Source organism: Cygnus atratus, chromosome 2 (assembly GCF_013377495.2).
Source record: "Cygnus atratus isolate AKBS03 ecotype Queensland, Australia chromosome 2, CAtr_DNAZoo_HiC_assembly, whole genome shotgun sequence".
Classification (NCBI taxonomy): Eukaryota; Metazoa; Chordata; class Aves; order Anseriformes; family Anatidae; genus Cygnus; species Cygnus atratus.
This window is the reverse complement of record NC_066363.1, coordinates 117,601,945-117,627,144: the sequence shown is the minus strand read 5'-3', so window position 1 is coordinate 117,627,144 and position 25,200 is coordinate 117,601,945. Positions and strand designations below refer to the sequence as shown.

The window sequence follows — 25,200 nt, the reverse complement described above, 5'->3', positions numbered from 1 at the left end:
TCGAATGACACTGTGAGTGAACTAAGAAGGCAGTGCCACAGCGGTACTTCTTTTGTCTCTATCATCACTTTTACAAGAAGCTCAAAGATAATGTCTTGACTTAAAGACATTTTGGAATTGAAATATACCTGACAGAATGGATGATTACTTCTCATACTAAACTCAAATGAACAACTATATTAAGTGATTCCATAAGACTTGGATAGTGCAATTCAAAGGAAGCTTTCCACATTAGTGGAGCAAAAAAACCAAACCAAACCAAAACAAAAAACCCTCTTCTGGTAACCAATTAGATGAAAACCATAACTGTTAGGTTACGTGATAAAATCTTGCCTGTGCACACAAAGGATTACAGACAAATGCAGATGGTGGCAGCCCAAGTAACACCTTGCCAGGGCCATCGCAGAAGCCATCAGCCTATCAAAGGCCCATCTCCCCAGGCCCAGAGGGGCACACAGACATAATGTGGGACAGGTGGAAAGCTAAAAAAAGGACTGAGAGGTAGGGACACCCTGTCTGATCCCCTCCCAAGGTTGTCCTGGGACAGGCTCAGCCCCAGTTTCCAGGTGTAATGAATGTGTTGAACCCATTTTGCTGGGTTCACCACGATGAGACAATGACAGACCACTTTTGGGACTAAGGAACGTCTCTGCCTAGGGCTGTGGGACATATTATGGGATTCAGTCCTGGATGGCACAGGAGTTACGATTGAGATGTTTAGGGGAGGAACCAAAGGCAGGGCAAAGGAGGTATTTAAGTCCTTTGGGGAGGAACAAATATGGGAAAATAGAAGGGCAAGGAGATAAAAAGGGATTGGCTGCATGTAAATAGGTTGCTGGTCAGCACACTTATCTGGCCATGCTCTGTCTTACTGAATTCTGTAATTCCTTTCTAACTCTTTTCCTGGGAGAAGGACTCTGTATACATCCATCCTGCTCAGCCAGAGAGGGGAGCAGGATGAGGCTCCTGAGCGTGTCTGTGTTTGCGCAAGTGCTCTGTGTGTCTGTCTATATGTAGTTAGTGTGGCTGGCCATGTATATGCATATACACATATACACAGATACATGCATATATGCAGTGTATATGTATGCTCTGTGTGCATACACCTACTGGGTACATCACTTCAGCCTCACTACTGGTTGAACCAGGGGGCACAGAGCTGCAGCAACCTCACTGCTCATGGGCTGTCAGATACAGCTTGATGCATTTCCCTCTAACAACCAAAGCAGAGGTATCGATACCTTAGAATGACAGTGCTGAGGATTTAGTTAAAAAATACACCTGTAAGCATAAGGCTATTGACACTTTACTTAGACATAGGTATTTGATGAAAGTAGGTTGAAAGTCTGTATTTTATTAACTTTGATTGGCTTAGGAGGAAAGATGTAGATCACAATAATTTTAAGAACTTCTCAGAAGTAGCACTGCTAGTTTTGTGGCACAGGGCTCATTTTACACAAACCAGATAAACTGGGTTTGAATCTATTTCATTTTATTTCATTGATCTAAAAGTTAAAGGTGCTTGCTTAGGTTCTTCAGATTATGAATGTTTTAGGGTGGGAAGAGGTACTCTGTCCTTCCATTGTCTATCATGGAAACTCAGACAAAGTTTTTGATTTTTAAAGACCTATACTTGAAACAAACGCTCCGATTAGAAGCCAGATAGTGAATAAAACAGATCTGCAAAAACACTTGCACTGTAAAGGCTAACACAGGACTCGTATTCCAGGTAATCTTTCTGTGGCTGTTGTCATTATTGCTGCTGGGCACAGAGTGAAGTTAATTGCCACTAAATAATCTCTACTAGGCTGCAGTTTAAATAACACCATAAAAATCCTAAGAAAATAAGCTGTATCTGTCTGGTTTGCTCAATAAATACATGAGAGAAAAAAGTGAAACAAAAAGTAACCTAGCAAGAAATGCTTTTTTCCCATGCAAATAATTTCAGTTATACTGTATTACGGAATTTAGATTGTACATGTACTAAAATCTGTCACATAGCATCCTGGAAAACCATCATACTATCCATTCCCAAAGACAAGCTTCACTCTAGTATTAGTTTTTTATCCTACTGCTCCTTTCAGAAGGCTGTCATGATTTCATGTCCTTCATCCTGCTTATTTTCTCTTTCCCCATCTAATTTACACCCATAGATGCTCAAGCCAGAATTGTTTTTAGCTAAATTTAGTACTTGGTCCTACTGCTTTTCCCATTCTTCCACTTCTATTTTTCATGGAATCATGGTCACCCTTAAAGATATGGCCAGTTTTCTTGTTGCCAGTCATAACTTCTTAACCACTGTTTGTTATTCTCAGCATAAAGGCAACTGTATTTTAAAATCTTAATAATGTTTAAAATCTTAATAATGCATTGCCATCACTGTGTAATTTGGTGTAAATGGTTCTTAGTGCATCTCACTTGCTAACATTGTACAAACATATTAAAACAATTTGTCCATAGAAAATCATTGAGACAATTTGATGCCCTCTTTAACATATGTTAAAGCATATAAGTGCATCTTATTTACTTTTTTTTAAGGTAAAGTTAGTATGAACACAGAAACAAAAGCACTTCCCCTATCCTTAGAGGAGGAGAACTAAATTACTTTATATTGATATTATAAAACTATACTTATGTTAAATGAAAATTACTCTCTTACCTCATCAAATCAAAATAGAAGTACTTTTCTATGGGTCAACTTTGCAGCTTCCCCTCTCTCCCCACCCTTTAATACTCCTACATTTTCCCTTTGATTTTGCTGAACAGTGACAGACAGATTTCTGGCTCCACTGATGTTTTAATTCATGTACATACTTTCAGATATAAACACATCACTAAGAGCAAAGCTCACATACAACATAAATACTTGCACCTATATTGTGCCTGAAGAAGTAAATTGGAGTGGACAGAGATGAGGGCTAGTGATGAATACACCTGGGCAAATTTTTCATGTTCTGCTACAAAGTCTGCCTGCCACCATGAAGCGATCAACTGAATAACTTACATCTGATTATATAATTCCTCCCATTTCAGAAAAAGAGGGTAGAAAGGGTTTTGCATATAAAAAGGATTAAAAGTGCATTGATTTTATTCTACTGTTGTTTGAAAAGAAAAATATCTGATCCTACCTCTTCACAGGCGGTCCTGAAATCCATGTGCTATGACACAGCAAGTGATATTTGTCTAAAATAGAGAGAAAGATATCATTAGAATGAAAAGGATATTGCAAAACATAGAAGTTATCTGTCTGAACTATGCAATTGATCTACCCCTTTTTCAGGTCCAGTTATAGTCATTGCTTAAAAAGAGAAATAATCAAAGTTGTAGCAGGATTAGGAAGTATAAGATATTTAAGTTGTTCCTGTTTCTTATAAAGTATACAACTTGGTTCCACTGAGTATGATCAGAGGAATTCTCGTGCTCCCACAATTTCCTTCCACCCATGGGACATTCAAACTTACTTTTCTTATTGCAAATGTGAGTTTATTTTTCATTTCTTTCAAAAGTAGGGGAACACTGGAAAGTAACACTTCAGAAGGAGACAATTAAGTGTTGCTCTTCAGAATGCCCTCTCTTTCATGAAAGATATTTTTTGTTGTTTTTCTTTTCTCCCATAATTAAAAACCATCAAGCATCAATACCTTTGTCTCACATTTATAATCTCTCCAAGGGAGCCAGTGTCATTTAACAGTGTATTGACTGCAGAAATATTTATGAGTTGAAAAAAGAAATGTTAGAAAAGTCAGGAATATGTGTGAGGACTGGCAAAATGTCATACCAAATCCTGTGATTATTACTTTGCTAGGCCTTTACCTAACATGTACTCATCCCAATGCACACTTATGCATTCATTTATTTACAGACACAGACACAGACACAGACACAGATTTCTAGGTTGGAAGAGACCTCAAGATCATCGAGTCCAACCTCCGACCTAACACTAAGTACTCCACTAAACCATATCACTAAGCTCTACATCTAAACGTCTTTTAAAGACCTCCAGGGATGGCGACTCCACCACCTCCCTGGGCAGCCCGTTCCAATGCTTAATAACCCTTTCGGTAAAGAAGTTCTTCCTAACATCCAACCTAAAACTCCCCTGGCGCAACTTTCGCCCATTCCCCCTCGTCCTGTCACCAGGCACGTGGGAGAACAGACCAACCCCCACCTCACTACAGCTTCCTTTAAGGTAACTGTAGAGAGCGATAAGGTCGCCCCTGAGCCTCCTCTTCTCCAGGCTGAACAAGCCCAGCTCCCTCAGCCGCTCCTCGTAAGACTTGTTCTCCAGACCCCTCACCAGCTTGGTCGCCCTTCTCTGGACTCGCTCGAGCACGTCCATGTCCTTCCTGTAGCGAGGGGCCCAAAACTGAACACAGTACTCGAGGTGCGGCCTCACCAGAGCCGAGTACAGGGGGACAATCACCTCTCTAGACCTGCTGGCCACACTGCTTCTTATACAGGCCAGGATGCTGTTGGCCTTCTTGGCCACCTGAGCACACTGCTGGCTCATATTCAGCCGACTATCAACCAATACTCCCAGGTCCTTCTCGGCCAGGCAGCTTTCCAACCACTCATCTCCCAGCCTGTAGCTCTGCTTGGGGTTGTTGCGCCCCAGGTGCAGGACCCGGCACTTGGCCTTGTTGAACTTCATACAGTTGACCTCAGCCCATCGCTCCAGCCTATCCAGATCCTCCTGCAGAGCCTTCCTGCCCTCGAGCAGATCGACACACGCACTTAGCTTGGTGTCATCTGCAAACTTACTGAGGGTGCACTGAACGCCCTCATCCAGGTCATCGATAAAGATATTAAAGAGGACCGGCCCCAGTACTGAGCCCTGGGGGACACCACTTGTGACCAGCCTCCAACCAGATTTGACTCCATTCACCACAACTCTCTGGGCCCGGCTATCCAGCCAGTTTCTAACCCAGCGAAGCGTACGCCAGTCCAAGCCCCGAGCAGCCAGTTTCTTGAGGAGAATGTTGTGGGGAACGGTGTCAAAAGCCTTACTGAGGTCAAGGTAAACCACATCCACAGCCCTTCCCTCATCCACCAAGCGCGTCACTTTGTCATAGAAGGAGATCAGGTTCGTCAAGCAGGACCTGCCTTTCATAAACCCATGCTGACTGGGCCTGATCGCCTGCTCGCCCTGCAAGTGCCGCGTGATGACCCTCAAGATAATCTGCTCCATGAGCTTTCCTGGCACTGAGGTCAAACTGACAGGCCTATAGTTACCCGGGTCTGCCCTCCGGCCCTTCTTATAGATGGGCGTCACATTGGCTAGCCGCCAGTCAACTGGGACCTCCCCCGATAGCCAGGACTGCCGATAAATGATGGAAAGCGGCTCGGCCAGCTCCTCCGCCAGTTCTTTCAGTACCCTCGGGTGCATCCCATCCGGCCCCATCGACTTGCGCACATCCAAGCTTCTTAGCAGGTCGCCAACCATTTCCTCATGAATAGCAAAGGCCACATCCTGCTCCCCATCCCCTTCCGCCAGCTCAGGGCACTGGGTATCCAGAGAACAACCGGTATTGCCGCTAAAGACTGAGGCAAAGGCGGCATTAAGCACCTCAGCCTTTTCTTCATCCTTAGTAACTAGGTTTCCCCTCGCATCCAGTAAAGGATGGAGATTCTCCTTAGTCCTCCGTTTCGCATTGATATATTTGTAAAAGGATTTTTTGTTGTCTTTAACGGCAGTAGCCAGGTTGAGCTCCAGATGAGCTTTGGCCTTTCTAATTTTCTCCCTGCACAGCCTCGCTACATCCTTGTAGTCCTCCTCAGCGGCCCGCCCTTTTTTCCAAAGATTATAAACCCTCTTTTTTCTGCTAAGCACAAGCCGCAACTCTCTGTTCAGCCAGAACTCAATCCTATTGTCCATGCCACCAACAAAGAAGTTAAACAGCACTGGTCCTAATACCAATCCCTACAGAGCACGACTCATCATTGGTCTCCACTTGGGCATTGAACAAACTCCTTGAGCGCAACCATCGAGCCAATTCCTTACCCACCAAGTGGTCCATCCACCAAATCCACGTCCCTCCAATTTAGAGACAAGGATGTCATGTGGGACAGTATCAAATGCTTTGCACAAGTCTAGGTAGACAGTGTCAGTTCCTCCTGCCTTATCCACCAACGCTGTAACCCTGATGTAGAAGGCCACCAAATTCCTCAGGCATGATCTGCCCTTGGCGAAGCATCTTTGTTTTCCATGTGCCTTAGCATAATTTCCAGGAGGATCTGCTCCATGATCTTGCCAAGCACAGAGGTGAGGCTGGCCTGTAGTTTCCTGGGGATACCTTTTTTTCCTTTTTAAAAATGGGGGTTATGTTTCCCCTCTTCCAGTCAGTGGGAACTTCAACAGACTACCAAAATTTTTCAAATATGATGGATAGGGGCTTAGCAACTTCACCCGCCAGCATCCTTGGATGTATCTCATCAGGTCCCATGGACTTGTGCACCTCCAGGTTCTTTAGAAGGTGTTGAACCCGATCTTCTCCTACAGTGGGCAGTTCTTCATTCTCACCCTCCCTGTCTTTGCCTTCTGTGACTTTTTCTCTTGGAAAGGTGGCTGGAGGCAATTTTTCATGATTGATTACATAAGTTACCATAAGTTTTTGCTATTAATGTGATGTCTAAAATGTTAATCTGGAACTATATAATTTTCAGCACAAAATCACACGCAGTTAGTGTACCTTTTTTTTTTTTTTTTCAGGCATTCAGCAACTCAGCCACTGATCTTTGCAATATGGCTGCCATTGTTTCTATATTACACTATTTTTCCAACTGGTTCTTGCCTGTGGCTTGGCTCGGAGTGGAAATCAAGCCCATTATCAATGTTTCTTTTTCAGTCCATCAACAATTTTTTTAACATTTGATAGGTTAGTAACAGCACACACAAGCATTAAAAACATCATTTTTTTCCCGCATTTCAACTCTGAATAAACTCTCTAGATTATTAAATTACAGGAGTATACAGCGTGCATAACAAAGAAATTTTATGATATTGTCCTGATAAAATGCTCTAATGAGGTTATTATCTTCTCCTGTAATATATTTTAAAAAGCAGAAAATACAGAACCAAGCAATTTTAAAACCAAAGAATTTTTAAAACGGCAAAACCCACTGCTGACATATATCTCTTGGTCTGTCTCTGGCTAACCTCAGCAATCTCCTTACCTTTAAATCACAGCTGTGTTCAGCTGAGCACCTTTCCAGCTCTCTGAGGAGCTCCCTTCAGTCTCACCCAGACAGACCACTGGTTATCAGCCCAGAAACTCCTTTGGCCTCAATATTTGATTTTTTTTTGTCCCTCCTCACCCATAGGTTGGCACAAACTGCATCCCAGAAGGTGAGAAAGGAGCTGACAGTGACCTTCAAAGGCTGAGGTACAGAAGAAAAGAAGCAGTGTTGGGACAGGATAGGGTGCGCAACCACAGGGAGAAGCACAAGCAATGTGTCTTATTCAAGGAGAAAGAATGGCTGAATAGCAATGAGCCTTCCTCTGAAAGGGTTTGGGGCATGCAATCAAGGATATGTAAACAAATAGGCTTCAAAATGTTACTTTCCTTTCTTTCTACATGATTTTCAATCTGTAATTCCTCAAAAACTGAGTTACCAAACTTATTTAGCTCATCTCTGTTGATAGATGTAAAGGAAGTAACACATGAATGACAGAATAGGAACAGAATTTGACACCCCCTTGGCAGAACAAGCAGTTATTCAATACTGTAAATAAATAAATAAATAAATACTGAGCAATATTATTATGGCATTTGTGTTCTAAAGGGAAATCAGTGGCTAAAACATAATGGTAAAGTTGAAGGCAATGGAAACCTTCAGAGACAAAGCTTCATTTAGGATAATGCACTGAAGAGTTGAGCTATGCTCAGATCTTCCTGTAATAAATCAGGTCATATTCCAGTGGTATAATAGATGTAATTTCACCATGACTGGAGAATACTCCAGTATATATAATATAATAAGACAGCAAACAAAAAGAATATTTCATGTGCACACAACAGTTTTCAGAATACCACAAGCCAAGCAAAATACTAATAGAGCAGTAGGAAGCACTTCATTCTCAAGATTACTATTGCAAAGAATAGAATAATGTATGCAAAAATAATAAATTAATGGAGAAATGATGTATTATCAAACACAATTTAGTCTGACTCTGAGAGCTATCTTTCAGGTTATGTCTTCATCTTCAATGGAATTTTACTATGAAGGTGGTGAGGCACTGGCACAGGTTGCCCAGAGAAGCTGTGGATGCCCCATCCCTGGAAGTGTTAAAGGCCAGGTTGGATGAGGCCCTGGGCAATCTGATCTAGTGGATGGTATCTCACTAGTGTCCCCCATGGCAGGGGGTTGGAACTAGGGGATTTTTGAGGTCCCTTTCAACCCAAACCATTCTATGATTCTATGATTCTATAATTTGAACTTGGAAGAAGTTTACTTTGCAAAAAAGACAGTCTAAAAATATTTTAAGTCATGGCCTTTCCTCTGTATACTTGTGTATACAGAGACTGTCTAGAGTCACAGGAATTCTTATTGTCAGAGCATTGTCTGAATTGCTAAACTGGGAAACAGACTAAAACCAAGTTTCAAAGGCACAAATACCAGTTCTGCAACCAATTGTGACAGCAATTCACTAATAAACCACGTTTGCCTTTTGAAGTCCTTCTCCTGGCTTCCTTATTACCAAAATCTTTTGTGCTCCACTTTTTGGAGATGTTTAAAGGAAATCTTATCTGTCATTTCTTTGTGTGTTGGGAAATGAAACACACTTCTGTGTAACAATGAAGGATTTTTTATAGCAACAAGTGAAACAAAACCAAAACCAACTCTATTGTAAATAGGGAGAAACAGCTTAGGAATTATGCTTATATATAGCATAGCTGGTCCTTTGTGTTTTAAGGGAAAAAAAAAAAAAGGAAAAAACCAAAACCAAACAAATCAAACAAAAAAAACCCACCAGGGAATCAGAGAAGTTATTTTAAATGCACATTTCATGCAGCCATCTTTGTTCTGCCCAGCTTTCCACAGAGAATTTCATGCTGGAACACTTTTCAGAGGCATGCACACAGCACAGGAATCCAAAGGAACCTTTTAGTAATCACAGGTTAATAATACCATATTCTGTTACTGTTTTCCAGCCCATTTCCATTATGTTTCATTTGAAAACAGAATTATGTACATTCAGTAAACATAATGTTTTTAGTCATCTACTATACTAACATATTGGGCTCAACTGTTGAAAAGTTTCTCCACAAATTGGGAACAGGAAAGTCCATACATCCAAAACGCCTTGCTTTCCTCATTGAGTTCAAGACACCAACGAGGATCTACATATCCCTCGCAGAGAACTACAGCCTTAATAAACTAATTTAGATTGAAAGATGCTCAGAAACCTGGAGGCCCTTACATTACATGTACTTCAATCTACCCAGTAGTTCAAGGAATGAGATGAAGTTTGAACTCAGCAAAACGTGCACTTTTTTGTCAGACATTTTGTCAAAACGTCCAGCTCTCAGTAAAGCTCAGCTCATACTTTAAAAGAATTGAAGCTGGCAATTAGTAACTTACAAGGTTTCTAAATGTTTAATTCATTTTATATTGGTTAAAACAAGAGCATTTACTTGGCAGTCATAATATATCATATTAATTGCAAGCATTTGTAATCAGCAAACTCAATAAAGATTCACTGTATAAACATCGAGTTTTTCAAGATTCACTGAGCCACAAGGCAGTATTAACTGAATGAATGTATGTTGGGCTCCTGGTTATTTATCCAGTACTGTTTGCACCAACAATTATCTGGTGCCCCACAGAACAAACACCCACAGTGTGACTTCATGAGTAACCCAGTCTGTTTTGGCTTGGCAAAAGCAAACTGATGGAAATGGCAAAAAAAAAAAAAAAAGGTCAATGCAACACACAATTTTTCAGAGGCAAAAAGAAGTACTGCAGGATACTTGTTTGAGAATGGGAACGTTAAATGTCAATGGTCTGCTACTGCTTTTTTTTTTTTGAAATGCTCTATGGCAAACTGGGACAGAAAAGTTTGGCTCTGGGTTAAAGCCTGGAATATAGCTAGGAAAAAAATAAATAAATCTGTGGTTGCTCTCACATTTCTAATGTTATCTTTTGGTGATTCACTACAAGTGTCTGAATACAATTATGTACTTAATTTTGTAAGAGATGTAGCACAGATGTCAAAGCCCAAATGGGGGCTAAATATCCCCATATTCTTAGCTTCTCTGGAGGCAGTATGAACTATTATATAGTTTACACCAAGTTCTCAGTTTTACCTAAAAAACAGTTCCTTGCATCAGACAAACAGAAATTCTTCTCTGACTATCTGCCATGGCACTCTCTTTTTTCTCTCCATTATCTCTCACCACAGAATTTCCTTATAAAAGAGATACTGGCAATTCTTCTGCCAAGGCAATTGATTTCCAGTCAAACATAAATTTCTTGCCTCTGGCCGTATGCCTAATGCAAATAGTTAGGAGTAAGACTTTCAGCATCAAATTGCATCTTCTGATTTCACTTAAGTTAAAAAAATAAAATGCATTTTACCAATCTGATAAGGGAGGTAAGGAAATAAATTATTGATTGTAAACACTTGGGAGGTTTTCATTTGCAAGGTTCTTGGGAATTGCTTGTATAATTAAGCTAAAGACAGGAATGCTTCTTCTTCTTCAAAGAGTTAGCATGCTTTTTCAAATTAACAAGAAGGTAAGGTAATGCTTAATTAAAAGTTTAATACAAGTTTTGTCTTTGCCTTACCCCCAGTTTAGGACATTTATTTGACAGCTAGTGTAGTAAAATACACATTTAACCCTATGAGGTCCAGAGAAATGAGACTTCAGAATCACATGGCAATATCTTTACATATGTGTATGTATATATATATTATATATATATATATATTTATATATATATGTATAAAATAATCATAAAGGTTTCTAAAATTTTCTTGTACAAGCAAAACTAATTGGATTGGTGCAAACTAAGATAAACTGATTCACAGACAGGGAAAGTGGAGAAATTCAGTATTAATACACAATGAAATAAATGTACAAAATCACAGAATCACAGAATCATTTAGGTTGGAAGAGATCTCCCAGATCACCTAGTCCAACCTTGACCTAACACTAACAAGTCCTCCACTAAACCATATCACTAAGCTCTACATCTAAACATCTTTTAATACCTGTTTGTACATTTGAGTTATGTATATCCACAACTAAACAAATATATGCACCATATGTAATACGAGAATGGGGGAATGGAAAAATATACTTAGTGAAATTGCTTGGGCTAAATGTGTTTTTTTAGGAACTGGATTTTGTTTTCACAAAACTCAGTCACAAAAACCCCACTAATCCTAGCTCTGCTGTCTCAGATACAGACTAATAAACTATAAAGATAATACCACAACATAATTTATATTTCCTAACCAATAACAGAACCATCCCTACATGTCTGTATTGAAATGTAGCCCTATTGACTTAAAAAAATAATAATAATAATTTAAAAATAATTGGTTTTGATACTCTGATCTGCTTTGTTCTTTGGGCAGTGTTTTGAATACAGGTATTAAAGGATACTTGTATAACAGCATTTACCATTTTAGCAAAAGGTACAGGAAAAAAAAAAAAAGAAATACCTTGGTATATAAGAATTGTAAGAAGGTCTCAAAATTCTTTCAGAAATGCTTTCAGTGCCTTTATCCCCTTAGTAAAAAAAAGGACATTTTTACATGTTAATGATTATGTGATTGTGAAGAGTGCAATCTGTTAATGATTTTCTTATGAATTCTCCCAAATGAAACAGTATTATACTATCCTTTAAAAGGCAACATTTAAAAATTTGGTAAATTTAAAATTGCTAATTTTATTCTGGTAGGCTTTGACTTTCAGTAAATGCAAATAAAATACACCACATACTTTTCAGAGATTTTTCAGCTCCTGTTTAAATGTCTGACATCCATATTTATACCTCTGTATATGTACATGTCAAATCCATCATTAATTTCCAAAGTTCTTAGTGGAAAAATAATCATTCACATTGAAATCTGGAAAATGTGTATTTTCCCCATAGGATACATTGCAAAAATCCTACATAAAAAAATATCAAAATAATAAACTAAAATGATTATAATTATAACCAGTTTACATGAAGGAGGGACAAGATACCAGTCTTAGTACAGAAGACTTTCATTTTATCAGTTATAGCATTCTCTTGAATATGAGAGGGAGGGTGGAGGGTGAGCGAACGGCTGTGCGGTGCTTAGCTGCCGGCCAGGTTAAACCACAACAGTTTTTCTTCCAGTTTACATTTTCATAAGGTTGTACATATTTCCATTTTGTTAATTGACTGATATGTTTCATATATATCAAGGAAAATGCAAAACAGGATTTCTCAACAGATATGGCATATGTTTGTTTCTCAACAGTGGCTCATATGCTACTGTTTGAATCACAGTCTCTAGCATGCCTTGAACAAGATAAGCATAACTGAAAAAAAATGACAAAATCTAATCCCAGAAAAATTCAGCAGTTTCATTAATTTCGCCGAAAACAAAATGATAAGTCATGTTGAATTGCCCCAGGACAAAAATAAATAAATAAATAAACACATAAATAAATAAATAAAATCCAAGTTTCATTTGAAATCAGACATAACCAAAACAACATTCGATTTTGACCTGTCTTCATTTTGATGCAAGTGAAATTCATTAAGATCAAAAGATTTTCATTTGACTTTATCATTTGTTTTTATGAAATTATTCATAATATTAAGGAGAACATTCCTATTCTACATTCACAAGATCAAAATACTGCCCATTATATTTTAAATTACAAGTTTATATATCATGATGTAGCCAATCTGAAACTGTTTTGAGATAGAGCAGTGACACTGTTTTAACGTGTTTTCCTGTCACATCCATAGGTGTGAATACAAGCCTTTTTTTCTGGATTTGTAGCAGAAGGTGCTAACTGGTTCAAATAGAAGTGGATACTTCCACCTGAAGTTGGGTATCAAATGCAGCAGTGAAGGACACTAGACTTTACCAGTCTTCTCCTTGGTGACGGTAGGAAAAATTAAAAGAGCTCAGTGAAAAACCTGGCATCAGTTAACTTCTGGTGTTTGTTTTGATATTGATATTTGGAACTTGCTTTTGATTTGGTAGTTACCATCATACCTGGTTTTGCAATTGCTAGTCAGTTTTCTGATAATTTGGAAATTGAATTGGGGTATCAGGAGTAAAAAAGTTTGGGGAATATGCCTGGAAGATGGGCAGAGACATCCTGAGATACTGAGATAGCACTCCGAGTTAGTAAAAGCTGGCAGAATAGAGGAAACTAGGTATACTTGTTTTTGTCAAATCAACACTTTGCTGATACATTTGTCTTAAATGACTGAAATCTGGTATCAGAATTTACCTTTGTGCAACATCAGAAAACACAACAAATCCATCCTCATGGAACTGACTATAGGAGCCAAACCCCAGGTTTCTTATTTAAAGTGAGCTGAGGAATCTCTGTGTTGTACTTTAGCTTAGACAAATTTTGCATTGTTTACTAAGGTAACCTATCTCAGACATCCTTCAATATCATGGACTTTCTTCATAGACTTTATTTTCTTTTTCTTCTAAGGTATGAACTTAAATAACCAAGTTAATCACAAACAATACAAGGAATAATTTGGAAAAATAAAAAGGTTGATTTAAGTTAATTATATTAAGTGACCATTTTACTTCTTTAGACTGAACTCTGAACTGCAACCCAGCTTCTATTACCAGATCTTGTAATCAACAGTGTAATCAAAAGTAATCAAAATTTTCTGTGTAAAAAGTATTCCTACAGCAACAAGGATTCAAACATTTCAGGGGTCAATACTAAAATATATGTATTTGTTCACCATCTCTGGGACAGCATAGCTATGGCATAGGGAACTCCCAAGGATTATTGCAGTTGCTGCTTCAGTATCGTCTTATCTACAAAGTCATTTCTAAAGACAATATCTACCATTAGAGCATTAATTTTCCAAAGGTTAAGAAACAGTAAAAATAATTAAAAAAAAATAAACTATTTCAAATAGTTGACACTGAAGGAAGGTGGCATAATACTGTACATGAAGTAGGACATTCAAGCCATCAGAGATACCATGGTCGTGGTTTGCAGTCCTCACCACATTTATCTTTTTCCAGAGCACTTACTTTTACGTACAGTAATTCAGCACTTACTGAAAACAAACACCAATAACTTGTCTCAAAAATAATCATCATAATTAGATCTTCCACTTGAGTATTTATATAATTGCTGCAAAAGCCTCTTTAGCTCCTCTGAACTTCAGAAAGCAAGAATTTATAGCAGTACTGTTCTAATATCATCAAGTCAAGTTTACTTATTGTCAAAATGCTCCTGCAGTGGTACATTGTCAAAACGTATAGTAAGAGAACTTGAAATATGCAAAATGTGCCACATAGGAAAACACAGCACTTAAACTACTGTAAAATTAAAATAAACAAAGTTAAGTAGCCAGTGAGAAACACTTAAAACTAATCAGAAAATCTCTCTGTGTTAAAGCAGCATCCCTCGCTGAAAATCTTTCTCTATTGGACTAGGTTGGACAGGGATGGTATAATGGTCATCCCTGCTGTCCATATCTCCCTCTCCTGGAGGTTATTACACTGGCCATAGGGGTATAGTAGTAAGTTCCAAAGGAACACCAATTACAGCCTTGGCTGATTTGCCACTGGCAAGTGGTAGAACACTAGTCCAGGAACACCAAGCCACGACACAGTGATACCTGGACAGGCAGATGTGGATGGACAGCTATAGACGCCATCCCTGGTTAATCAATCACCTCATGGGAATTACTCATTTTGGTTATCTAATTTTATACCTCATTGACTATTGCTCAGCTTAGATTTTACTTAGTATGTTCTTGAGCTTATTGAGAGCCAGGATGCCAAAATTCAAAGTCATAAGAAATCCGTCGATAAAGTCTTGGACACACTCACGATCCTATCTAATTGTAACATGGGTGGAACTAATATCAGTAACTCCTAACTAACGTTGTCATAAAAACTCCATCCTTTTATTCATTTGTAACTTTGACAAGTTTTAATTGTTTGAACTTCTTTATTACAAGCTTCTTAGTACATTTTTTTTTCTTCACTAATTCAGCCAAAATAGATTACCTGTTTCTGAAAACAAAGGTAAGGACTAACACATTAGTTTGCTCATTAAACAGAGCAATAAGAAGCTATTGGTCTTGCCTTGAAAAGCCTTACAACTCCTGTGTCTGGAAAAGACTCTGGAACTTTGACAGAATAAACTGCATTTTTAGAAAAAAAAATCTAAACAAAACTAGCAATAGCAGTTAGGGAAAGGGGAAGGTGAATCAGGACATGATGCTCATGGATGTGAAGACTGAAATAAGGATGATGGTAAAATGGTAATACATGAATGGCCCTAAAGAAAGATTATGAGACACTAAATATAGGTGAGAGCTGATGGTGAAAATCTGAAGTGTATTGTCAAGGAGACTGGGGGACACTGTGAGAGACTCTGGAGTCACATTGAAAAAGTGATACCAGCAATAGTATGAGAAGAATGTGGAAGGGAATCGGAAACCTCATAAGCTCAAACAAATGGGTTAGCAGGGTAGAACAAACTCAGGAAGCTTTTGGGCCATGGACAAGTTGAGAGATGATGAAGAAGGAGATAATTTTCAGGAGAGTGAAAATAGGTCTGTAACCACTGTAACCACTGTAGAGCACTCGCCTCCAGAGAGGAGATACTCAAAAATCAGAACTCAAAATTCCACAGGTGTGGTAGTGTTACAACTGTTTTACTTTACAGAATACTAAAATTAAGAAATGCTAGCAATGTTAAACTGTTAGTATTATGGGCTTGTTCCATTCCAATTATTACTCTTCAAAACAACAGGTTCAGGTATTAGTATGTAATCATTCTCAATAGGCTCTTTTTTTTTTTTTTTTTTTTAACCCACCCTATTTGGAGGATAAGGTTGTTAAATACTATGGATGTAGGCTATCTCATGTAACCACTCTCAGTCCCGGAAGCCAGTTTAGTTGATAACAAATTAGGAGCTTCACTTTTTGAAAACTCACAAAATGCAGCAAAACAGCACAGCTGCTGCTGGTACAGTAGCTAATATGGAAGCTGTAAAGGTTCCAAGCCTTGCAGTAAGAGTGTCAGGAAGGTTCTTCATCATGGCCTCCTTTTTATATGCACTTTTTTTTTTTTTTTTTTGAAGTAGTGCCCAATGGAAAATTTTGATTGTGACTATGTAACAGAAACAGCCATAGTGTATGAATTTGAGCAGCCTGGTCTAGTGGAAGGTGTCCCTGCCCATGGCAGGGGGGCTGGAACTAGGTGATCTTTAAGGTCCTTTCCAACTCAAATCATTCTATTATTCTGGGATTCTATGTATGTAAATATGATAGCTTAAGCTCGCATAGCTATGTTTAATTCAAGTATTTTCTAACTTTTAGTTTATTTGAAAGATTTTAAACATAAGCCTTGAAACTAAATAGGTCTAAATTTTAAAAATGCCTTTGATGTTTCTAAAGATAGAAGATATAGCAGATGTACATTTATATTGGTACACTAAACAGTACCAAAGAACATGGACACTCCAGATGCAGTCACTGAAGCTAAGCAGGAGTCATACCCTTTGTTATACTTTCCAAGGCCCTCAGTCAAGAGAGGAGGAGGGAGGACAGAGTTCAGGTCACAAATCCTTTATTCACTTTAAAATCTATTTCATAAAATAAAAAAGGCTATAGTTTAAAGACTCCATCTCCTCACCCTGCAGGGATATGGAACTGGAGGGAGGTATAAGTTCTTTTTCAGTGTACCTTCCCACCAGGAAAATAGAAGTAGGAAGGACACTTCTCCAAACTATCCAGAAAGTGTGTTAATAAATACAACATGATAGCAGTCTGAGAAGACCTCAGAAGAGGAAAAAGTATAATAAAGAGAAAAAAAAAAAAAAAGAAAGAATAGGTAAGAGCTTGTTGATAAGAAAAAGGGCAAGGAAAGAGAAAGATATGAAGGAAGGGAAGACGGAGAATAGAAAATGGGGTAATGAGGAAAGAGTAGTACAAGTTATATATAAAAAAAAAAAAAGAATTATGAAGAAATCTTTACCTCACAGAGGGATAAGGAAATAGAAATGTGTTTTATAAAACTATTTCCATTTCCCCATTACATATTATTTTTTCAAATTTGGTCTTATATAAAAGTCAGCTTGATCAAACCCACATGTACTAAGATAAATCTTGCTATTTTTTCATCAATGCTATTCCATATTCTGACTGGTAAACTGAAGAGAAATTATTTTAGGTATGTGAAAGAACCCAAATGCTTTACATTTTGTTCCTTTTTTTTTTTTTTTTTTTTTTTTTTCCCTCTACACTCACCAGACCCGGAAAACAAAGGATTAATCTTGGAGAAAGAGAAGCAACACAAATCTCAGGGATAAGCTGACTATAAGAAGTAATGCTGAGAAGAGCAGGTCAGAGATGCATTAAGAGATACTTTCCTTACTTCTTCAGTCATGTGGTTATGACAACTGTGCTGTATTTCAAAATCTTTTCATGAGATTACCAGAACTATCAAAGTTCATTGCTTGTGACATGCCTACTGAAAACAAATTACTTAAGTGCAGCTTTGGGTACTACCTGAATCACTATTTCTTAAAAGCATTCCTTATCAATTTAAAAATATTCAAGTGAAAGAGAGAGATATAAAGAGAATGAGCTCTGTACAGAAGACCAGTGACACACTGAATTAAAGCAAATGAAGCCAATGTCACCATAACACAGTGATGCAGGAAATAAATATGGGCATTGTGGGGCTATACAGCATGTTTGAAGATCTGGGATTTGGCAAACTTGTCACAAAGGAATGATTAAGGCAGGAAGCTCAGCTAAATTAGGATCATGCAGCAGAACAAAATACATGACTATTTTTAGAAACAGTTGACGTCCACATAGCCCAGGGAAAAGACTGGCCTCTTACTTTCAGTGTGACAGCAATGGCATCAAAGTAAGTTGCAAGGACATACCAAGAGTAAATGGTAAAGAAGTTAAATAAGACTGATACAGGGCAATTTGAAAGGACGCCATTGCAGAAATTCTGTAACATAAATGTCAAGGACTCTGTCACCCAGAGTAATAAAAATGTAAGTTCTTGCCACTTAATAGACTGGCAATAATACACTAAAGAGTACATTAGACTGGGAAACCCTAGACTATACCATATCAAGCAACTTTATCTCAGCTTGAAATCATACAAGAAAAAAAAAATAAAAAATAAAAAATTGTGAAGTAAAAATACTGACATTGAGTGGGTATCCTTTGGGATGGTTCCAGCTTCAGAAGAATTGTTCTACGCTTGCTGTGCCTGTTATACTTGGTCATATTTTCAAAGAGTTTTTCATAAAGCATAACAGACTGAGACTGATTGAAAAAGAAATAAAAACTAGAATGCTAAAGAACATATTAGATACATTTCACTCTTTATAAAATGCTTCTCTGTAAGAGATTGAGATTTCTTTTGTGAACTGCTGATATTACTTCTCCTAGCAACAGCACAGCTTCCAGGTTCTTGTATTTCTCGGTTTTAACTGTCATCAAACTCTGTTAAAAAATGGTTCCCTCAATGAGAAATATTTAAGTTTCTTACTCTTTAAACCAGTTCAAAGCTTATGCTTTTGTTTTGTTTTCTTTTGTTATTTTGTTTCCTGAGTGTTGCATTCCTTTTGTAAAACTAGCAGTGGTTTTCAGATAGCAGTCGTTTTCAGATAGCAGTTTTAACAATCATTAATAGACAACCTACAAACTATTGTGAGATTTCATAAGTATTGTTAAGAGAGTTTGTAACCTACCAATTGAACATGATTAGGGAAACAAACAATTAGTAAGTATCTGCTCAAGTTTTCATTCACATTATTATTTTTTAAATCTTATACTCAGGTGGTGAGAGGAACAGAAAAAAGAGGGCACATCTGTTCCTGATACACCTGACAGGTTATGCTGAGAGGAGGACATATGAAAAAAAACATCATCTTATGTACGGAAGTTTATCAAAGGATTTGGGCCACTGTTTACAGATCATTACTTTCTACCACTAAGCCTTTCTATTCAGTAAACAAACAAAACATTTAGCAACTTTTCTGCAATGAATTATTTATTGTATATAGAATAGGGAGTTCTTCATTCCCAATGGTGAACAGACTAGTCCTGCTCCAGGTTTGAGAGCACTGTTCTGTACAGGATTTTTAAGGGAACACTACAACTGCATTGAACCCCTCGAAAATGATTTAAGATTTGCCAGTGTAATGAACCTTTTTATTCTCCTTCATGGAACAGGGCAGGATGCCAAAACTTGAATCTTCAGACCTTCCCCCACAGAACACTGGGGTGCATATGCTCTTTTAAGTTCCCACATTACACTTAGCTGGACTGTATTTTTTTTCTTCAGAACGAATGAAGAGAACGTCTGTGGCCTGCTTTGTGGAATCTTTCTATATGGGAACACAAACAATATGAAAAAAATGTTTCACTAATAATAAAAGTAATAGCATCAGTGTACACAGCACGGTGACACGTGTGGTCAAAGAACTCAGTTGCCTATACCATCATTACAAATTCTAAATAACATACTAAAAAAATCTTTTCCTAGACAGCATTCCAGTGCGCTGGGATTTTTCAGTATCTTTCAGTATATTTGATAATATTCAGCTGCATGGCAATTCCTCTGTCCCAGGGCAAGATGCGTTTCAACCCTCAGGATACTAACCCTTCAATAACCAATAGCCAGTAAGCCAGCTTCATCAGGGGCCCAACTCAAATGCTTTTATGCAAATGCACATAGCGTAGGGAATAATCAAGACGAGTTACAGATGTACACACACCTGCAGGGCTATGACCTCATTGGCATTGTGGAGACATGGTGGGACGGCTCCCATGTGTGGAGCATTTGAACGGAAGGATACAGGCGCTTTAGGAAGGACAGGCAGAGAAGGAGAGGAGGAGGTGTCACCCTCTCTGTCAATGAGCAGCTGGAGTGCCTGGGGATGGATGAGGAGCTGACAGAGAGCTGATGGGTCAGCATTAAAGGGAGGGCAGGGACAGGGGACATTGTAGTGGGGGTCTGCTACAGGCCACCTGATGAGGAAGACCAAGCAGATGAGGCCCTCTATAGACAGAAGCAGCCTCACACTCCCAAGTCCTGGTCCTCATGGGGGACTTGAACCAACCCGATACCTGTTGCAGGAACAGCACAGCAGGGCAGAGGCAATCCAGGAGGTTCCCGGAATGCATTGAAATGCTTCCTTCTCCAAATGATAGAGGAGCCAGTGAGGAGAGGTGCTGTGCTGGATGTTATTCTCACCGACAGATAGTGGCTGGTGGGGAATGTGAAGCTGCAGTGACCAGGAAATGGTGAATTTTAGGATCCCAAGGGCAGCGAGGAGAGAGCACAGCAAGCTCACTACCCTGGACTTCAGGAGAGCAGACTTTGGTCTGTTCAGGAATTTGCTTGTTGGAATACCATGGGACAAAGGCCTGGAGGGAAGAGGGGCCCAAGAAATCTGGTTAGTATTCAAGGATCACTTCCTCCAAACTCTGGAGCAATGCATCCCAACAAAGAGGACATCAGGCAAAAAAGCCAGGAGACCTGCATGGATGAACAAGTTTTTCCTGGCCATACTCAAACAAAAGAAGGAGGCCTACAGAGGGTAGAAGCAAGGTCAGGTAGCCTGACCCTTTTTTTTTTTTTTGGGGGGTGGGGGGGCAGGCAGATACAGAGAAGTAATTCCAAACTGCCAGGAATCAGGTTAGGAAAGCTAAAGCCCTGATAGAAATAAAGAAATAAATCCATCCAGGGACATCAAAGGAAGAAGAAAGGCTTCTACAAATACATCAGTGATAAAAAGAAGACTAGGGAGAATGTGGGATATTTCTGGAAGGAAACAGGAGACCTAGTTACCCAGGACATGGAAAAGGCTGAGGTACTCAATGACTTTTTTGCCTCAGTTTTCACCAGCAAGTGCTCTAGCCAGGCCACCCAAGCCCAAGATGGCAAAGGCAGGGAGTGGGAGAATGAAGAACTGCCTACTGTAGGAGTGGGAGAATGAAGAACTGCCCACTGTACAGAAGATCAGGTTCAATGCTATCTAACGAACTTGAAGGGGCACAAGTCCATGGGACCTGATGAGATGCATCTAAAGGTCCTGGCAGATAAAGTTACTCAGTTGCTATCAATCATATTTGAGAAGTCGTGGCAGTCCGGTGAAGTTCCCACTGACTGGAAGTGGGGAAACATAACCTCCATTTTTAAAAAGGAAAAAAAAGGAATCCCCAGGAAGCTAACAGGCCAGCCTCACCTCTGTGCTCAGCAAGATCACAGAGCAGATCCTCCTGGAAACTATGCTAAAGTACATGGAAAACAAAGAGGTGACTGAGGACAGCCAACATGGCTTTGCTGAGGGTGAATTTGAGGGCAATTTGTAATGCCTGACAAATTTGGTGGCCTTCTACGTCAGGGTTACAGCATTGGTGGATAAGGAAGGAGGAACTGACACCATCTACCTAGACTTGTGCAAAGCATTTGATACTGTCCCACATGACATCCTTGTCTCTAAATTGGAGGGACGTGGATTTGACTGAAATTACTAATAAGAGTATCTGTTCATTTTGATACCATTATGGAATCTCTATGGTGTAGGTCAATTCGTAGTCCTGTGCACTAGAATCAGAAACAACTCAGACTTGGAAGACATACCAGACCATGCTTGTAGCTTTTGTTCCGTTTCTGATATTTGTCATTGGAGACCAATAACTCCTTGTATTTATCTCTCTTTCAGGGAGATCTGAGTAACAGTTTGTGCAGTGCTTATTGTAAAGCAGGTAGGAATGACCTGGACATATGAATTTTCCTGTCTTTTCAGATCTGTGATTTTCCACCTCAACGTCTCTTTTCAACAGTAACTGACAATACAGAATTCATGACTCAGTCCCTTGTGCTGTTTAGCATATGGGTTCATATTCCAGAACTTCCTAACAGACCATTATGGCTTTCAAAACAGTGATCTATACTTTGAGACTCAGGGATAATTCTATTTAATCAATAGAATCACAGTAGGATAAAACTGTTATTAAATCAAAATAAGGTCTCAAAATTGATAATTAGAAGATACAATGCTACAAATGAATATTTATCTAACTATAGCTTAATATCTAATGGAATATTTGAAGACTACAATTTTAAATAAGTAAATAAAGGGATAACATTTTCATTATATTCTGTTCAGTTTTTAAGTCAAGGATTTAGCAAAAGGAGTTTCCTTCCTTCCTTCCCTCCTTCCTTCCTTCCTTCCTTCCTTCCTTCCTTCCTTCCTTCCTCAGTTTTGTGAAAGTAGCACTAAGAAGTACTCAAGTATTTAAAGTTAGAAATACATCTAAATATCCTACTGAACTGAGCCTTCACATCAGTTAAGTCTGAAGCTGGAATTTCTTCTCCCTCTGTATAAAAAAAATATGATGATAAAATTATTTTGGGATTAGCTAACTTCCAGAAGTAATAGATCAATCACACTTCTAATTTGATGGTAACATTTGAATTACAAGTTTGACCATAGCATAAAAAATAAATGCTACTAGTGCATGATATAAAGATATCAGACAACATTTTTGTAGAATAACAATAAATCCTTGGAACATGAGGAATCCTCAATAGCCCACATGAGCACTATCAAGTAAAAACCCTTGTAAAATTACACTATTATAGTAATTTTTGGAGAATCTCAGGGAGATGAATTTCATATTTACAAGGCTGCATAGTAAAACTCATAGTCCATCAATATGGCAGAAAGTATGTAAACACCAACATAAACTAGTCTAACTGCTTTAGTTGTCACTCAGCTGGTCCTGGGCCACACTGATGCAAGAGAGATTATTTTTCAAAATCTAACATTTAATAGCTTTTCTTAAGCAATATTGATATATCCAGAAACTATATTACATGCTTTTATTTTTTTTTAATTTTTTTTTTCCTTCCTTCTCCTTTTATCCCTTGTTTTAAGGGATATAGAACAACAACAACAAAAAATTAATTCCAGGCTGTGAGATACTTTACTACCCTCTACAACTGCATGAGATCACTTGCAGTGATTGCAGTAATTTTCAGGTTTTTGTAATAGATCACATGCTTAAAAACTGTAATTTCTTTGGGTTTCAGTGAAGTTAATCATGTGGAATATATTTTATAATGTTCTCTTCTTGACTTCCATTTTCAGTAGAGGCCATTTAAAAGAATAAACAACAAGAACAACATAAAATCAACATAATACTTCAAATGATTAATTTTTCATCCAAGATATTTGGACCATGACAAAACTTAAGCTCTAATCTGTACATTATGTGTGACTGAACTATTTTTTTTCTGTATTAGGTTTGACCTTAAGTTCCTTGGGGAAGTAGTCATGACTTGCACTGATTTGCATAAAGCTAAAGATACCAAGAAGCTGACAAATAATAATACATAAAATATGCACTAACTTATCCTTTTCATTTCTAATTTTTTTCACATCTTTTCAACGTATGCCATCTCAACACCTCCATAACCTGCTCATATTACCTCTATTATTCTTTTTTAACTTTTATGTCTCTCTCTAAGATTCCACAAATTATATTAGGTCTTGCTTTCATTTTCTGCTGGAGTTCCTCCTAGACTCAAATTGAGTATTTATGACTGAAATTTATGCAAAAAATAATGAATAGTAATAATCAAAAATGGATTACTGTGTACTTAATAAAGTTTTAGACCATCCATTCTTAGATTACACTATTAGAAATATTTTACAGTACCCAAATACTTAAAAGCTTGGACTGAATGAATTTGCTGCAATGCTCTAGCTTCAAGTACTATTGTTCTTCCCATTTGGAAATGTGCTACTCTGCCTTAAATTAGAGCACGGACTAGTGCTCCTGTGTTATTCAGAGGGGCCTTAAATTAGAGCATGGACTAATGCTCCTTCCTTTTTCTCTATCACCTCTCTTTTCACATCTCATGAAACTGTGTCAGGACTATTCTGCTGCAGCAGCATTAGAATTTAGGTTAGAATATCTGACCTGCTGAAATGTTAAACATGTCAGTGTGCTAGAGAACCACACTTCTGCTCTATAGCAGTAAGCAGTACAAGGTCTAGCTGCCTCTTCCTGATCATCAGGTGAAAACAGCAATCAATGTCAGTCACATTCAGCTGGCACGTACTTACTAAGTCGTACCCTGGCAATCCAGGATGCAATTAAGCACTGCGAGACCACCCAGAGACCCTGAAACAGCCTGCCAAAGGAGGTATGATACACAAATTGGACTAAATGCATACAGCTTCGGTATGCTAAAAGCATCTTGCAAAGGCCAGTAAGGAATAGCACAGTTTTTATAAGAATTCTCTGGATAATAAAGCCAATTATATAAAGGAAGCTTAAATAAAAGGTCAGTATATACAGTTTAACATAAAATTCATGCATTATGTTCAATATTTTAACAGTTTTTGCTCTGGGGTTCAGTGAGTGAAGAGCTCTATCTCAGTTAATATACTACAAATGAATATCTCCCTTTTTTCTGCTGACTATCCCTTCACTAAATAAACTCCTAAAACAATAAATAGAAACTCCTATCTGCATGTAACATTTAGGTCCAAAATCAAAATGTCAAAAGTCATGAGAAAGCAGGAGCAGAAGTATCTCAGGAAATAGTCACGCTACCCAGTGTTAGAATGAACAACATATTTTAATGCATATCAGAAACAGATAACACAGATAATTTACTGTTGCTTTCAGTGTCTTAATGTTAACTGACAATCAATCACCTAACCAAAAATGAAAGATCACCAGTTCTGCAACTACGAAATATCAGCCAAATAGCTCATTTAAGATTAACAACAATCTATTCACTTCTATCTGCTGTAGATAACAGGGGATCAGTAAAGGAAATTAAGCACAGCAGGATTTTGTTCAGGTTCAGCACACCTTTTCGTTCATGAAAATCTGTTAATTCAGTTGAGTTTTAGCCTTTGGACAAGAATCGCGGGCTACACAGCTCATGTTTGACTCTCACTGACCCTAACTCCCTGGCACAAGGACAA

General features: G+C 38.3%; 1 protein-coding gene across 6 annotated transcripts in view; it reads right to left on the bottom strand.

Moving 5' to 3' along the window:
- The window catches only part of SNTG1 (syntrophin gamma 1), a 368,908-nt gene that overhangs the window by 173,277 nt on the left and 170,431 nt on the right, over positions 1 to 25,200 (bottom strand). For 5 of the 6 annotated variants that reach the window (XM_050708869.1, XM_035553170.2, XM_035553173.2 and 2 more), the window contains exon 2: positions 3,129 to 3,183. In XM_050708869.1, the coding sequence (XP_050564826.1) occupies positions 3,129 to 3,155 (27 nt within the window). In that variant the 5' untranslated portion in view covers positions 3,156 to 3,183. Of the gene's footprint in view, positions 1 to 3,128; positions 3,184 to 11,671; positions 11,739 to 25,200 lie in introns of all 6 variants that reach the window. The other variant, XM_050708868.1, reaches the window with a different exon arrangement.